Source organism: Catharus ustulatus, chromosome 10 (assembly GCF_009819885.2).
Source record: "Catharus ustulatus isolate bCatUst1 chromosome 10, bCatUst1.pri.v2, whole genome shotgun sequence".
Classification (NCBI taxonomy): Eukaryota; Metazoa; Chordata; class Aves; order Passeriformes; family Turdidae; genus Catharus; species Catharus ustulatus.
Genome location: NC_046230.1, coordinates 23168344 through 23183832, shown reverse-complemented (window position 1 = coordinate 23183832; position 15489 = coordinate 23168344). Strand labels below are relative to the sequence as shown.

Sequence of the window (15489 nt, the reverse complement as noted above, 5' to 3'; positions counted from 1 at the left end):
TCCTCTCCTCTTCTCCCCCTGATCACAGGAGGCCCTGCTCGCTGCTTTCAGCTAGAGAACATCTTTATTATCCTTGCAGACAGTGAATAACAAGGCATTCATTTGAACTTAATTTTTTTTGGCAATAAAACTCCGGGAAAGAATAGGGATTAAAAAAAAGGAGATGTCAGGAACAAGTTGTGTCTGTAAATACATGTTCAGACTTCTCAGCTCCTTCTTTGATTGGAATGGGGACAGGCAGCTCTGAATTTTAAACAACTGAGTTATGTTTGTCATTCAGCTGCATTGTTTTCCCAGGTTTTTCTGTCCTTTCCCTCCTTTCTGGGTAATTTTTCCCACCTTGGCCCAGCTATACAATTATTTTCCCATCCCACACTTAAGGAGATTATGTCTATTTGTCTCAAATATCTCATATATGACAACCTGGCAAAGCCACTTTAATAAAGAGGTGCTCTGGTGACTCCCAAGTATTCCTGCATTTGCAAGATCTGATTTTCAGGAAGGCAGGGGTTTGATGGATGAAATAAACCAATTTTTGAAACACATTTCAGGTAATCAATCCTAAAAAAAAAAAAAAAAAAAAAAAAGGGGGGAAACAAAACTCCTTAGCAGCTGGCAGCAGTTTCAAATAAATAGAAGAAAATGATGGAAGTGTAATAGCATCTGCAATGATGGGAGTTAGAGAGGAGAATAACCAGAGATGCTGCTTCCAACAACACAGGGGAGCAGGAGGCTTACTGGGCTGCAACAGGAAATTGTCTATCAAAATGAATTTAGAATGATTTTCATATGATTAAAATTACCTGATGAGACTTGTGTTTGATAAATTAGGAAGTGCTTAATGAATCTTGTACTCCACTGGGAATTATTAACAATTAGCTGGTGAAAAGATGAAACATGAGATCACAATAAAGATGTGGATGGAGGAAATGAGACTGACCTCACACTGGAGGCTCCATCTCTGGGTGGCTCCATAGAATGCCTGATTTGTTTGTTCTGGCAGCTAAGATAAGATGTTTTAAATTTTGAGGATTGGACAGGGATGGCAGCTGGGGAAGGGGGAGTGACAGGAATCTCATTAAATGGGTGGCAGTTTGTCACTCAGCTCCAGGGAGCCCCAAACCATGGGCTGAGTGAGGCTGGCAGGTACCTGGCAGGAATTTTGGGTTTTTTCCACACTCACACAGGGTTTGGTTCTGCTCCAGCTGGATTCCATGGCTTTGCTCCTGGGGGCTGCAGGGTTAATGGGGATCTGATGTGCAGCTGTGACTTCATTCAATAGAAAAGCCATGTTTGGAGGTAAAAGGGGAAATACACCTCATTTCAGAGAGGTAATAATGGGAGAAATCATCAATCAGGGCTGCTTGGGCCACCTACTACACTTGGATACAGTCATGTTTTCTCCTCCATACAGACAAATGAAGAGACAGTGAGTTATGGCCATTATTTCTTTTGAAAAGAAAGTTTTGAGAAAGAAAATCTTGAAATGTTGCTTATTCGTGGTCTTTCCTCAGTGTCAGAAAAAGTTTAACTCATCCAGAAATTGCTGACCTTCATTTTGTTAGAAAAGACAGATTTGATACTGGAATAGGCCTCTCCTAAATGAAATAAAAATGCTTTCTTCATCCCATAAACATCTTTTCTTATAGCTTCATCCAAAGACTATTAAATCAAGGAAGGGCTCACTGTCAGTGCCAGACATTGTCATCATGACTTGCAAGCCCATTGTTTTTCCAGAAGAGAGAACCAAATTTCAGCCCTTGTTGCTTGGTTACAGCCCCTCCAGCCCTCTTGGAATCCATGGGTTTGTGTTTGTAGCACCTTAGAAAAGCAGGCATATATAGCTTTCACTTCAATTATTTATGCAGCTAGTTGTTGATTCCTTTTTGTCTGGTGACCCTGCTGAAATGTTTCACTAACTCTGCTCTCCTCCTGTTGTTCTGTTGTCCTTGGCTTTTTCCTGGGAATGCTCTCCAAGTCCTACCAGTGGGAATCAAATACTTCCCTGCAATCCTGAATGGGCAGGACAAAAAGAAATTTGTTGCCTGGGTAACTCAGCAAAATAACCAGTGAGTGTGAGTGAGTGTGCCTGCTTATCTGCCGAGGCACAGAGGAGCATTTGTGCATCAAAAAAAACCAAAAGTGTGTTCCTTTTCTAGGGCCATGCTCATCAGAGCACTGAAATATCCCAAGAAATTCTCTCTTTCTGCCTGGCTCATCCCACACCAGTGCCCTGGATTCCTGCATATGTTCAAACCAGGTAAGAGCAATAAAAGTTAACTTTCTGCTGCTGCTGAAGTGTTTTACATGCTTAGCTCTGATTTTACTGAATGGTTTGATATCACCCATATGTATCAAGTTAACACCAAAAAAGGATTTTACATAAAGAACATAAAATTCTATCAACAAACTGATTTAACCCTGAATCAGAAAAATGTTGTGACAGAGAAATGTCCTTTCAATATTCTTTAATGATAATTAACAAAGTGTGAGCTCAGAAACTCAGCCAGTAAATGCAGACTTTAAAGCCAGACTGTTCATCCAGTCAGTGGCTGGGAATCCTGTGTGGATGCTGACCCTGGGCACAGGAACAGAATTTCTGCTACCACAGTGCCAGCATTTCATGGTCTGAGCATCTCAGTTATTTCTGTATAAAAGCAGGAGGGATAATATTATTTCCTTTCTTCCTACTCTTTGTCTGTCTGCTCTGTTCAATTAAAGCACAAACCCTCTGGAGCAAACTCTGTTTTCCTGGCTTTCTGTGGAGCCCAGAACAACGGGGCCTCTGGTGGCACACAGCAGTGAGAATAATTGGGATTGTTTCTGTCATTAATCAGACCTCAGGATGAGCTGGATTCTGCCAATTCCTACATTTTTCATGGACAAGCAGGGAATAACCCAATGGGACAAAAAAAAAAAAGAGAGAGACCCAGGGTTGAGAGCGATGCCCACCTTGTATTCACCCAATTCAAAGACAAAATTACTGGTCAAAATTAGATGAAGTGGGAAAAACTACTTCTTTCTTGCAGAGCTGGGGCATGCTGCTGAATTTCTTGTCAGAAGCACATTTTTATGGGCAGGTTGTAAAGATCTGAAAAATGGTGTTTATAATGGAAAGGCCGACACCATGTAAAATATGTCGTTCCTCTGAAATAGCACAGAGATAATTTTTCATCGGCTTTATGAGGAATGCATTTGCCATAAAAGATCTGAAGCCCATTAGGCTGTGATGGGGACCAATACCTTTCATTTTATAGACAGAGGAAAAATGGTAAGTAGAAAGGCCCCAAATTACAATCTTGTTTGATTTAGATATTAATTTCTTTATTCTTAGCAGACAGAGAAATGATTTGCTCGAGTGACCTGATGAATCCCTTAATACCCTGTCCTCACCCACCCTGTAATAAACTCAGTTCTTAGCACATAAAGTTTTAATGAAACCTGTGTGGAATGAATACTTTGTTAAATTTCACACAACGATCTGTCAGTTCAACGTTTGGAACCACAGAATGCCTTTGCATGGAGCTGAAATTCTCTAATTACCATTATACCCTCTGCTTTACTGGCATGGTGAAATTTGCAGAATTTCTAAGAGAAGGTTTTGGAGCCTCCAGCAACCACTGGGGAAAGCACAGACCTTTCTATACAGAAAGACCTTACAATGATCAGCCTTTGTGACGGCCAAAAAGAGAAATGTGAGGGAAAAGGAGGATAAGGAATATTTTTTTCTGTGATGAAGTTGGAAGGTAGAAGTCTAAAGCACAGAGGTTTTGACTATATGGCATTTCCAATTGAACATCCCTGGGCAGAGGGGATTGTGTACTTTTTCCACATTGATTTTAGTCTATTTATCCCCTCTTTTTTCAGTGCAGAGCTCAAGTGAGGAGGAGGCTGTGCCTGTGGAGTCACGGATCAACAGGGTGTGATTTACAGCTCCATTACAGCCCTCCCCAAAACCTGGGTCCCATCACTGCTGCTGGAGTTCAAAAGCCATCTGTGAACTTCAGCAGGGACTCACAGTGCCCACAGCCATACTGGGCTGCTGCAATTCCACCCTGGAGCCCTGCCAACCTCTGCACTTTGGGTGAAGAAACAAAAATCAAACGCGTTGTGAAGGGAATAATTCACTGGGCTGATTCTCAGAACCTACAGCTTTAATGATTTAAGAAAAACACAGTATAAAAACAGACACAAACCTGATCTCTTGGTTCCCACCAAGAAAAGAAATCTCTTGTTTTCATTCTCAGCTGCAAGCTTGAAGAAGGAAACCTGGAGGATTCTCCTAAAATGGTTGAGCACGTTCAAGTGAGGCAAGAACGCCCAACAGAGCGAAGAGGCGCTCATAAAAAACTCCCCTGAACATTCATGAAATGTGAGCCTCTCTAAGTATTTCCTTTTCATCCAATGGATACATTCATGAGGCACTGAACAAGCCATTCATGAAGCAGGAGATCTTTTAGGCCACGAAAATACAAACTTAGAGTGGGCAAAGCCGTGAAAGCAATCGGTGAAAGCGAAGTCGCCGGAGCGAGCAGCCCGGAGATTCAGCTGGATGATCACGTATCTTGCTACAGGTATCACCAGCCTATCTTTAGGCACCTTCTGGAAAGACAGCTCACTGATACCAGCTGGATCAGCCCAGGAATTTGTTAGATGTGCTTAAGAGATTGGTAAGGATAGCTGCTAACGTGACCGCGTTCCCTTGGCGACAGCGAACCCATCGGGATCCCGGCCAGCATCCCCACACTTCCCTCTCCAGAGGAGGAACTCCCTCCTGGCCAGGGGCAGAGATGGGAAGATAAGCTCTGCCTGTAGACAAATAGCCCTGTGCAAGATGTGAGGATTTCATGCAGCAGCCAGACATGTCTGAAAGGTAGGAGGGTGCAAAGGAGACACGAGCCTGTAGTCATTGCTTGACATGCTTTGACAACAAAGATAGAGTTACAGGATTGAGTGGCTTTGTAAATGTACCAGCCTGTGTTGCTAACAGAGACTGCTGTGCAGGGAAAACAGCAATTCCAACAGAGCTGTTTTTCTTGGTGTCATTGCCTGATTGCTGGGATAAAAAGCTGTCCCAACAAAAATTAAAATGTTTGTTATGGAAATGTGGGAAAGGCTTTGTATGGGTGCGAGTTGGATCCATGAGGAAAATGTTAGTTACTATGCTAAGAGTGTATCATTATGGTGATAGGACTTAATTAAGTTGATCATGTCTTTGGGGGGGCAGTTTTATGAAGCATAAAGCAAGATAATTGATGCTGCAGCTATCAGCAAGGAGGCTTTGTAGCCTTAACTTACAGGTGTGTTTGTCACTAAATTATGCTCAAAAGAACTGCTTCAAAATGTTGCATTACGTCTCATAAAACTCCTACAAAAATAATTGAAAGGTAATAGAGCGTGCAAACACTGTGTCCATATCTTCTACTCTCCTAAGTTCAGAGAGTTCTCCTAATAAATGTTTGCATACAAGCAGAGCTGCTCTGGAGCAGTAAATTGGGTGCATTTGAAATGAAGCACAGCCTGAATTCTGAGTTTGCCATCTTTTAAACACTTTCCCAAATTGTGTTGGTGAGTTACCCCTGCAGGTTGTTTATGTGGATGGCATTTGCCATTGACCAGGACATAATATTAATGTGCCATTTGTCATTAATGTCATTTGCCATTGGCTGGGACACAACATAAATAATTGGGTGTTTGGAAGCTGGGAGCAAGCAGTTATTTCTGCAGGTGGTTTGGGCACACCCAGAACCAGCTCTCAGAGCCTGCAAAATCAGCAGCTCTCACCCAGGGATACAAACTCTGCTTTGGGAGGATTTATTGCTCTTTTCTTAGTTTCTCTAGTTTGTTTTTTTTTTTTTTTTCCTTAAAGATGATCTTAAAACACATTTGATTCCTTTAGAAAGGCCCACTATTTTCATTTCCATGTTATCAGGACTGAATGCACTGAGAGAACTTTGCTGCTGAATAAGAACCTGACCAGACCTCACTGAGATCAATCACACAGGAGCTTTTCCATCAGATCTGGCTGTGATTTGGTGGGATGAAGCAGGCACCACAGGAGTTCTGACTCTGGATATGTCAAGAGTCAGTATAAAAAGCCTCACTACTCGTTCCCAAACCTTTTATCCAGATCATTTCAGATTTAAGGGGAGAGCAGCCGTGGTTCAGTGAAAGCTCAGCCTGCCTGAGGATGCTGATTCCTGAAGAGCAGCTGGGGATAAGGCTGTGGGAAGTTAGACCAGACCCCAAAACTGCTCAAAAGGCTGGGACAAAAAGCCTTTCAAATCCCAAAGGCAAGAGTCAGCTCATAACCTCCTTTATCTTTACTCCTCTTTAACTGAGCTTCCCGTTTTCTGTGCAGCAGAGCCAGATATAAATATTCATAGAGTCCTCACAGAATGGTCTGGGCTGGCAGGGAATTTAAAATTCATCCAGTTCTACCTGTGAATTCAACCAATTCCACCTGTGAACCTGTGCTGTAAAGTCTCAGATGTTTGTTTGTCAAGGCTGCTGTTTTACCAGCAGAAAGGAATCTTTTGACTGACACTCCTTTTTCAAGAGCTGAATATCTCAAATATACACAGGAGGAACTTTTCATTCCATTTCTCACCCAGTATCTTTCACTGGTGTGGTTTCAGAAGCAGCTCAGCTTTAGCTGTTCAAATTCTTTCATGGGCTTTTAAAGCATCCTACACTTAAAGGCAACTGGACTCAAATCAGTGCAGTCAGGAAAGCTGGAGCATTCTGGAAATCTGGAAATGTGGAAATCTGGAAATGTGGAAATGTGGCCAAGGAGTCAGAGAGAGGAGAACATTTCCCAGCCACACTGCTGCCATGGCAGCTTGTTGAGGTGGGAATTTATCAGGGAGCTCAGCACCATTTTCCAGGGTATGGGCTGATACCCCCTCAGCATGCTCTGAAAAATGCAGGAGCTGCTCTGCTCTCACTCCTGACACTGCAAAACACTTCAGGCACTGAATTCCTCACTGGGGGTTCCTCTGAGAGAATAATGTGAAATACAAAGGGGTTGGCCATGAGTGCTTCCAGTTACCCCACAGTCTGTGCTGGCCCTTGGCAGCTCACATGGAGCACTCCAGACTTCAAGGTGCCTGCAAAGAATTGTTTGGTGCAATTTTGTGGTTTTAGTTTATTATTGAGTTGAAAACAAAATGTTGTACCTGGATTTGGTGTCAGCAGCAAAGCTGTGGCCATAGTAGGAACTGAATTTCTAATTCAAAAATTAGAAGCTGGTCACACACAAGGTTTTTTCCCCTATTACCTTTGGAAGTTTCCTTTCCAAACCTTTATTACAGAATTCTTAAAATATAGTCAAGTACCTCTGCTTAAAAGACATCATAAATACTCCCCCACAGCCCCAAAAAGAGGGAGAATGGAGGAATGCAATTGCCACAGAGGGTTTCCATTAGTGAAATTAATTCTTCTCTCATAAGAATTTAGGTCCATGATTTATGAAAACCACCAATTTCTCACTGCAGGCAAAGTGAGAGGAAATGACTCAGCCTGGACAGACATCATGAATCTAATTTTTTTTTCCCCCTTAATGCTTGACATAATCTAGTGTGCTGCTCCCAGAGGTGTCATTGGAGATTCATATCCAGCCAAAGGGCCCCACAATCAAGGCAGGAAATTTTGTTCCTTTCGTGTATTGTGTGATCTGTAATTGCTTGGAATTGCATCCTGCCTCGCTCATTGCCACTCCTTCTGCATCAATTTTGCAGCAAAATGGGAAGGTAAACAAAGGGAGGGAGAGAAAAGCTGGGTGCACTTGCTCCTCCAGAAAAATCCTCTGTGCCAGGACGTGGGGTCCAGCAGTTTTGAGATGAAAGATGTTTCTTTCTGTCACTCCTTCCCCTGGAAATCTCACTACCCACCTGACTGGGGAACTCATATCCATCACTTTTTATTTTATTTTTTTTTTTTCCTGGAACTTTCTGTTTTATTTGCCATCACCGATACAGAATTTTGTGAGTGGGTTTCCTGCCAGGAGATCAGAATAGATATCATGTTAAATGGCTCAGCTAAAATATTTTATCCCACATTTCCAGGCACTGGGAGTGTGTATTCCTGTCTCAGCAGAGGAGCTAGTATCTAGCTGGGAGGAAGGTAGGTTTAGAAAAGTCTTGCAGTTATAAATAATCATTTGAATACATCTTAAAAGATCACTTCCAAGCTGAGAAAAACAACAGATCTTTTTCTTAAACACAAAAGAACTTCTACAAATTTCTTTGGTCTGATCTCATGTAACATACAAGCAGAACAAACACTAAGAGCTAAACAAGAATTCTCAGCACTTTATTTTTTATTTTCTGGGGTTATTTTTCACCATTTCCCCACTGTAAATCCTCTTTTCACAGGGTGCTCTGTGACACACCCCCCCCACTCAGGGCTTTGCCTCCAGGTGCCCTCAGAGAGTGGCTCAGAAAATAGCTGCTATTTTCCAAAATAGCAAACACAGCTTCCTGGGAGTCACCTGCAGCTCCTTGGGGCTGCTCTGACCCCATCCAAGCCCCGTTTGTCAGAGCTGCTCCTGCTCTGAGGTCACCAGGACACGTCCCTGAATGAGGGATCGCCAATAATCTGCAATTTCCATTTTACCCAATGTTCCATTTAGCCTGCCTGTTACTCCCAGTGTGAGACCTCTTTTTCCTTCCTCCCCAAACCATTTGAAAGCTGTTTTTATTCTGTGTTTTATTCTTGTTTTGTGATGCTGACTGACAGCTGAGGCTCCCTGGCAAAGCTCCCCAAGCCTGTGGAGCAAACATCAAATTACAGAGCTGGATGCACACCCTGACTAAATTAAATCATTGTTCTCAGCTATTCTGTGGTAAATTCCTAAATTGCAGCTGCCAGCCTGCAAATTCTCCAATTCCTCTGCAGCACAACTGGAGAAATTGCCCCATTTGGGGTAAATAAAATGGGAATTTTGGAAGTGTCCTTAGGCAAGGGACTAAGAGCACATGAACACACAACTTCAAGCTGAAGGTTGGACTTGATAATTCTGGAGGCTTTTCCCAGCACTTTGAAGACTCTATTGAGCAAAGTTCAGGTTTCTGAGAATCCCCTAGAACATATCCAAGAGATTAAAATAAATATATTAATATCAGTAAAATGATGAGTTGGAACACTTTACAATGGAATAAAATAAACAACTGAGGTGTCTTTTCATCCAGCCCAGATCCATAAAAGCAGGGCAGGTAAAAGGGAACAAACACATCATGCTCTCAGTTTTCTCCAAGGCTCAGTGTTTCTAACAAACCCCAGAAAATTCCTGTGCAGGAAATGCAGCTCAGGTGAGAGTTGTGGCTGCTGCCTGCTGGCAAATCCTACCCCGAGCTAGTCTGTATTTTCTGTAATTATTTTCTGTAATTATAAAACAAAACCTGGTTTGTTTTTTTTTTCATTTCTACACTGGTTTAACATCTCCTCTCTAGTTCCTCAGGTCTGACTACAAGCAACCCGAAGTTCTTCAAGCCCTGCTCCTCCTGCTGCTCCATCCTCAGTGATGCACACACCACCCCACCAATTCTACCCCAAACCAGAGGAACCCTGGGGCAGAACTGGGACTCCAGGCTCCCTTTCCCAGTAAGTGTTGGGCTCTCCAGTCTGATTGCAGCTGTGTAGAAAAGAGACTTTGACAAGGAGGAGCTGAGGCAAAAATCTCTGCCTTGGCTTTGAAGAGGATTTTGTTTATTTAATTTTATCCTCCAAAAATGGAGTGGAATAGAAACAAAGTTCTGTTCTTTGGGGCCAGCTGTGGCTGGGGATTTGCCTCAGCCTTTGAGCACCAAACTGATGCCATGGGCATGAGGATAATGAGAATATTTGAGCCAATTTATTGGAGTTACCCAGGATGAGCTGTGGCAAGCTCAGCTGTGAATTCCCACAGCATTTCCTGCTCTGACTGGAGGATTTCTGCTGTAATAAGGGCAGAAATGAGAGAAAGTACAATGTCCAAACCTCAGGAGCTTTTACTGATTCTTTTGTGTCTTTATTTTGCCCTTTTTAAAGCTTCCTTCTGACTCCTTCAAGTACCTTGGCTGGTGTGACCTAGAGGAGCTCGGTGTTCGAGGAAATCAGCTCCACTGCCCCCGAGTGAGGGAAGGTAAAGATCAAAAAGACACCTGGACATTTCAGCCCTAACTCCACACAGTCAGACATCCTTAAAAAGGATGAGTTTAAACCATGGAGTTTGCCATTCTCCTGAAAAGGGACAGGATTTCATCACAGAGTGCCCATGCTTGCCTTTTTTTTTCTTTTTTTTAATCATTAGGAAATTACCCTTTGCAATTTCCAGAATGAAAAACAACTGCTTGAACTGTAAATTGAGTATTTTTAGTATAAATGTGGTGCTGATTGCTTCTGTCAAAAGTTCTTTAACATTTGACTGCTCAGAATGGAACAGCCATGAGCCAAACAGCAAACAAGAGAGCAACAGGGAAACCCAGTCCTGCAGCCAGTGGCACATGAAATATTGCATTTTAATACTGAATTGGCTCAATTACAACCTACAGACACACTCAAGAACAGATGGGTTTTAAAATCCAGGATTTGGGAGTAAACAGTGGGAAATTTCCAGGCTGTCCTTGCTTTAATCAGGAATTTGGAGATGTCCATAGCTCCAAACATTTCATTGAGGATTTAAGTCTCCAGTGTGTGTCTGTCCCAGCACAAATGAGGTTTGGAGTGGGGTGCTGCTCCTTGTCACTGCTCTGGGAGCTGCAAACATTTTTCCTTATTCAGGACAGTCACAGCATGGCGAGGAACAAGAAGGAATTTAGAGCTCAGGTCCTGATGAGCAACCCTTCAGGAGCAGTTTTCATTCTGAGCTGCAGCAGATCTGTCATTTACCAACCATGCACAAAATCTTCATGACTGTAGATTGCTGGCTGAATTATGGGCCTGGAAATGGTAGAAAAATCTTCCCATTAATTTATATCTCAGAAGCCTGGAAACTTACACACCTGTAATATTATATATATTTCTTCATTACAGAATCTTCCCAGCAATATGAATATATATTCTGTAAGTGCCAGTTCTGTATCACATCTTAACTGTAAATCTTTCTCTCTGACCAGGGCCCTCAGAAGAAGAGCTGTTTTTCAGAAAAGAAGAACATACTCTGAAAAAAAGAAAACAAGTAACTGACACAGAGAAATGGGAAAAGAGGCTGCAAGAGAACTGGGAAAACTGTGCTGTAAAACTTTCTCATTAACACTTTGGACTGTGGTTGTAAAGAAGCCAAATAATGATGTGCTGGCTGCTCACTGCATTTAATAGGTTTAAACCTGTTACAGGGAAGGTGTCCCTGGATGTGCAGGGGGTGGAATTGGGTGGATTTTAAATTCCCTGCCAGCCCAGACCATTCTGTGAGGACTCCATGAATATTGATGTCTGGCTGCTGCACAGCACTTTGGTGCCAGATGGGTTTGGAAGCCAAACCAATAAACCAGGATCACTTGGTCCTGCTCCCTCCCACACACTGGTAACCCCAGCCACGGAGGAAGGAGGTGGACACTAAAATTTGTGTTTCAGAGATGATTTCTTTCTTCCTTTCAAAGAATTAAGGAGTCCATCACTGTGATTCTGAGGTGAATTTGGCACTTGGTGCCATACAAGCAGCACCATAAAATGTATTCTCATTTTAACTACCTCTGACTAATTCTGTATTTAATTATATAGCTATTAAAAAGCAAAGGAAAGAAATTAAAAAGTGATTTCTCTCTTTTTTCCCTTCCCAGGAGTTGAACCTTTCCTTCCAGGACCTGGGTGATCTTTACCAGGTGGAAAACTTCCAAAGAATCCTCCGCAGATTAATTCGGGTGGAAAAGCTGTGGCTGGTGGACAATTCTTTGACAGACCTCAGTGCCATAAGGTTGCCAAGGTCCTGCTTCTATTTTTGTGTAATATCACAGAAATGAAGGTTTTCCTGAAGTGGCAGCTGGAGCAGGCTCCTGGGAGCTGCCAGACCTGGGGGTGTTGGATTGAGAACCCATCAGTTTATTCATTGCTGTTCTGAGTTCATTCCACCATCCCCAAGCTGAAAATACCCAGGGAGGAGATCAGATGATGTCCCCTCTATTCCTGGGGAATAATTAATGGGTCTTGCCAGCTTCAGGGAGATCTGTGCCAAAAGGGGAAGTTGTTGAGCACAGAAGGAATCTCTGGGAACACAACCCAAGCAGAGAGGCCAAGCATGACCATCACAACCATAAATTTATTTTACCATCCACCTGCTGCTACTCTGCTGTTGTGTATTTAGGTGTATGGAGAGCTGTGGTATTGAGAGCAGAAATAATGGTGCATCTGTTGTACAATATAAAGGAATCATGGAATATAAAGTGTGGGGATCTGATCTGGCAGTCCATGACTAGGCAAAACCAGCAGAAATGTAAAACCAGTGTGTAAAACCCATCCCTGCTGTAGGGATCCTGTCCCTGATGTGATAGTGATGCCATACACTTTGTACTTTACAGATGCAGAGAGCTAAATGCAAATAAAAACCACTTTACATCCTTCAAACAGCTGCCAAAGATCCCTCAGATTCAGCACTTATCTCTTGCTGAAAATAACATCACGACCCTAAGTGGGATTTCAGACTTCAGGCACACTCCACTTGAATCCCTGATCCTCAAGAGGAATCCCTGTGAGTTCCAGGAAAGATACAGACAGCTGTAAGTCTGAGCCTCTCGAGCCTAAAAATGTAATAAACACAAAACAAAATATTTGTCAGTTTCAAAGGAATAGGATCTCAAATCCAACAGGCTCTCTAAAGAAGCTGTTCATTTTCCCATGGTTTCAACACTGAAACGCTCCAGGAATGTGGGTTAGTGAGCTATTATGTGATAAAAGCCCCCAAATATTCAGAAACTGCCTATGATGCTTTTTAATGGCATGACTGGCAGTTCTGGAGCTGAACTAAGCCCATGGATCAGGTTTACAGACAGTGAGCAGGGCTGATAAATTAAATTCCCTTTTATTAATAGAAACTACCTATTACTCAATCTCTCTTCAGTCTCATTGTACCCTTGGTGGGCTCTGCAAGGAGCCCAAATTGCATTACATGTCAGGGATGGAATCAGGACCATGTCTTGAAAGACAGGAGCGAAAGCAGGGGAAAATTAAGTTGCCTTCATTTGATTTTTCTGGATTCCCCCTGTCCCTGTGGCAGGGCTGTGGGAGCTGCTCTGCCTTGAGCAGGCCCTCAGTGAAAGTTGTGCTGCAGGATTTGGGATGTGCTGCAGATTTAACAGAGCAGCCTCAGGCACTGGAAATGGAAATTCTAATCCAAGACATTACAGTCCAAGAAAATCCAGGAGAATATAATCTAAGTCTCACTCCTAGCAAAACTGCATGATTACAGTAATTTCACCATTATAAGCCGCACCATTTTGACTAAAATTTTGGTCTGAACCCAAAGTGCAGCTTATAATCAGGTGCGGCTTATATATGGACAAAGAATGAAAAGTTGCTGTTTTAGTTTGGAGGACGGGTGTCTGCTGAGAAAGGCAGGAGCTTCTCTTTGAAATGGAGAATGTAAACCCCCTCCCTCCAAATTATTATAATTTTGAAATCAAGGGGCTCTCAGGCAAAGATATGGGAATAGGAATAACAGTTCTTTACTAGGGAAATTAAAATAGAAATACAGTACTACAAAGAACAAACCCCAAACCCTGACACAGTCAGAGTACAGCCTGACACCCGTCAGGCAGGGTGTTGGCAGCAGTCCCATCCCATGGTGGCTGCATCCTCCTGCAGTGACAGATGTGGCTCAGCTGGAGCAGTGCTCCTGTACAAGGTGCAGTTTCCCTCCGGAGCTCCAGTGGGGATGTGGAGAAATCCGGTTTTCCTCTGGAGTCCAGTGGAGAAAGGGGCTCCCTTAGTGTCCCAAATCTCTGTTTTTATCTTGGTAAGAAATGTTGGGCTCTTCCCCCTGGCTGGAGCAACTCCCAATGGGATGCAGTAATTTTATCAGTGCCACAGTGGGACTCAATGGCCATGAGCAGAAAATGACTGGCTGGAGGAAGGATGGGTTGTGAAAAGATAAAGAACACTGCCCCAGCTGGTTTATAAACCATGGCCATGAACAGGAGATATCCCATGAGATAAAGAACACTGCCCTGCCTGGTTTATAAAACATGGCCATGAACAGGAGATATCCCATGGAGATAAAGAACACTGCCCCAGTTGGTTTCAATGGATGCCCATTAGCAGAATATCTCCCACAGAGATCAGGATCACTGCCCCACCCTCAGCAGAGTGTGATAGAACAGAAACCTTTGATCACACCCTGTATTGTAACCCTAGACAGTTGCTGACACCCAGATGTGCGGCTTATAATCATTAAATTACTGTACATGTTTTTTTTCCCCCCCACTACAAACAGAGCCAGGTGTTGATATTTTAAAGATAAACTTTGCAGAGTGTGTCTGGAATGGGACACATCCCCTCCCCTCGCTTCCTGGGAGGGGGAAAAAAGAAAGGAGAAGTGGAAAAGAAGTTGAATGAAAACCTTTCTGAGTTTCCAGCAGGTTTTATCCCTTTGTTCTGTGGGCATCCCTTGGGCAGTGTGGTGCTGGTGCAGGGAGGCAGAAATCAGCATGGAAGGGGAAAATGAACTTTAAATTACAGATTTCACATTTTATTTGCATATCTGCAAAACAGGAGAACAGGAGAACAAAAGCAGAAACTCACCTTTTAACAATTCCTAATTGTGTTTCTGCTCTCAGTCTTAGGGCAATTAAATATTGGTCATTTTTTATATAACCCTGGTATTATGTTCATTCTCAGTGTTGCAAGACAGATTCTTGAAGTGCTTTATTGAGTCTGATGATACAAAAGTGGTACAATGGAGTGAAACCTGAGAGTTTTAATTAGCTCTTTATCAGATAAATTCTGCAACAAATGAAAAATCAAGATTTCCAACCACCCAAATCTATTTTAGATATGTTTGAATCCATTGTTTCTTTTTTATCAGTGCCTGTTTTGTTCTCAACATTTCCCACGATTATTTTTCTCAATTTCTGTTTTTTCTTTTGTCTCTCTTTAAGTGTCTTCTCCAATTTGCCAAACCTGAAAATCCTGGATGGTATCCCAAAACTGCCAGAGGACTGTTCACCCCCTGATGTCACGTTTTTTTACAGAATCTGCACTATACTCTAACACTGTATTTTTGCTTAAAAGAGACAATAAATCCTGCCTATGGAAGTTCTGGTTTGTTTATTTATTTTGTTTTGTTTTTTAACTGGTCAAAGAGACATTGAAACAGAAATAAAAAATTTTTGAGTGCATTTGTGGTACCAAATAAGTATGGATATGAGTACAGAAATAATACATAATGTTATACTGAATATCATGAGTTTGGTGTGTTAAATCTGTGTGATTTTCTCATCCAGGAGCTCTGTGCTGACAACAACTCACAATTATTGACTCCCACTGCATTTAATTAAAACACATCCAAGCTCAGACCCC

At 42.5% G+C, this 15489-nt stretch overlaps 1 protein-coding gene across 2 annotated transcripts; it reads left to right on the top strand.

Annotated features, from left to right (window-relative positions):
• The first annotated feature begins 1874 nt into the window (after nt 1-1874).
• LOC117001113 lies at nt 1875-15220 on the top strand. Of its 2 annotated transcripts, XM_033069305.2 has the most exons (9): nt 1875-2069; nt 2160-2260; nt 3868-4873; nt 9453-9603; nt 10030-10123; nt 11097-11215; nt 11760-11902; nt 12495-12692; nt 15069-15220. In XM_033069305.2, exons 3-9 carry the CDS (start codon nt 4848-4850, stop codon nt 15178-15180), a joined length of 843 nt encoding a protein of 280 aa, XP_032925196.1. In that variant the 5' UTR covers nt 1875-2069; nt 2160-2260; nt 3868-4847; the 3' UTR covers nt 15181-15220. The 2 variants fall into 2 exon arrangements, with proteins under 2 accessions (XP_032925196.1, XP_032925195.1); XM_033069304.1 differs by lacking the exon at nt 1875-2069 and having other exon boundaries at nt 2085-2260.
• The last annotated feature ends 269 nt before the right edge of the window (nt 15221-15489 follow it).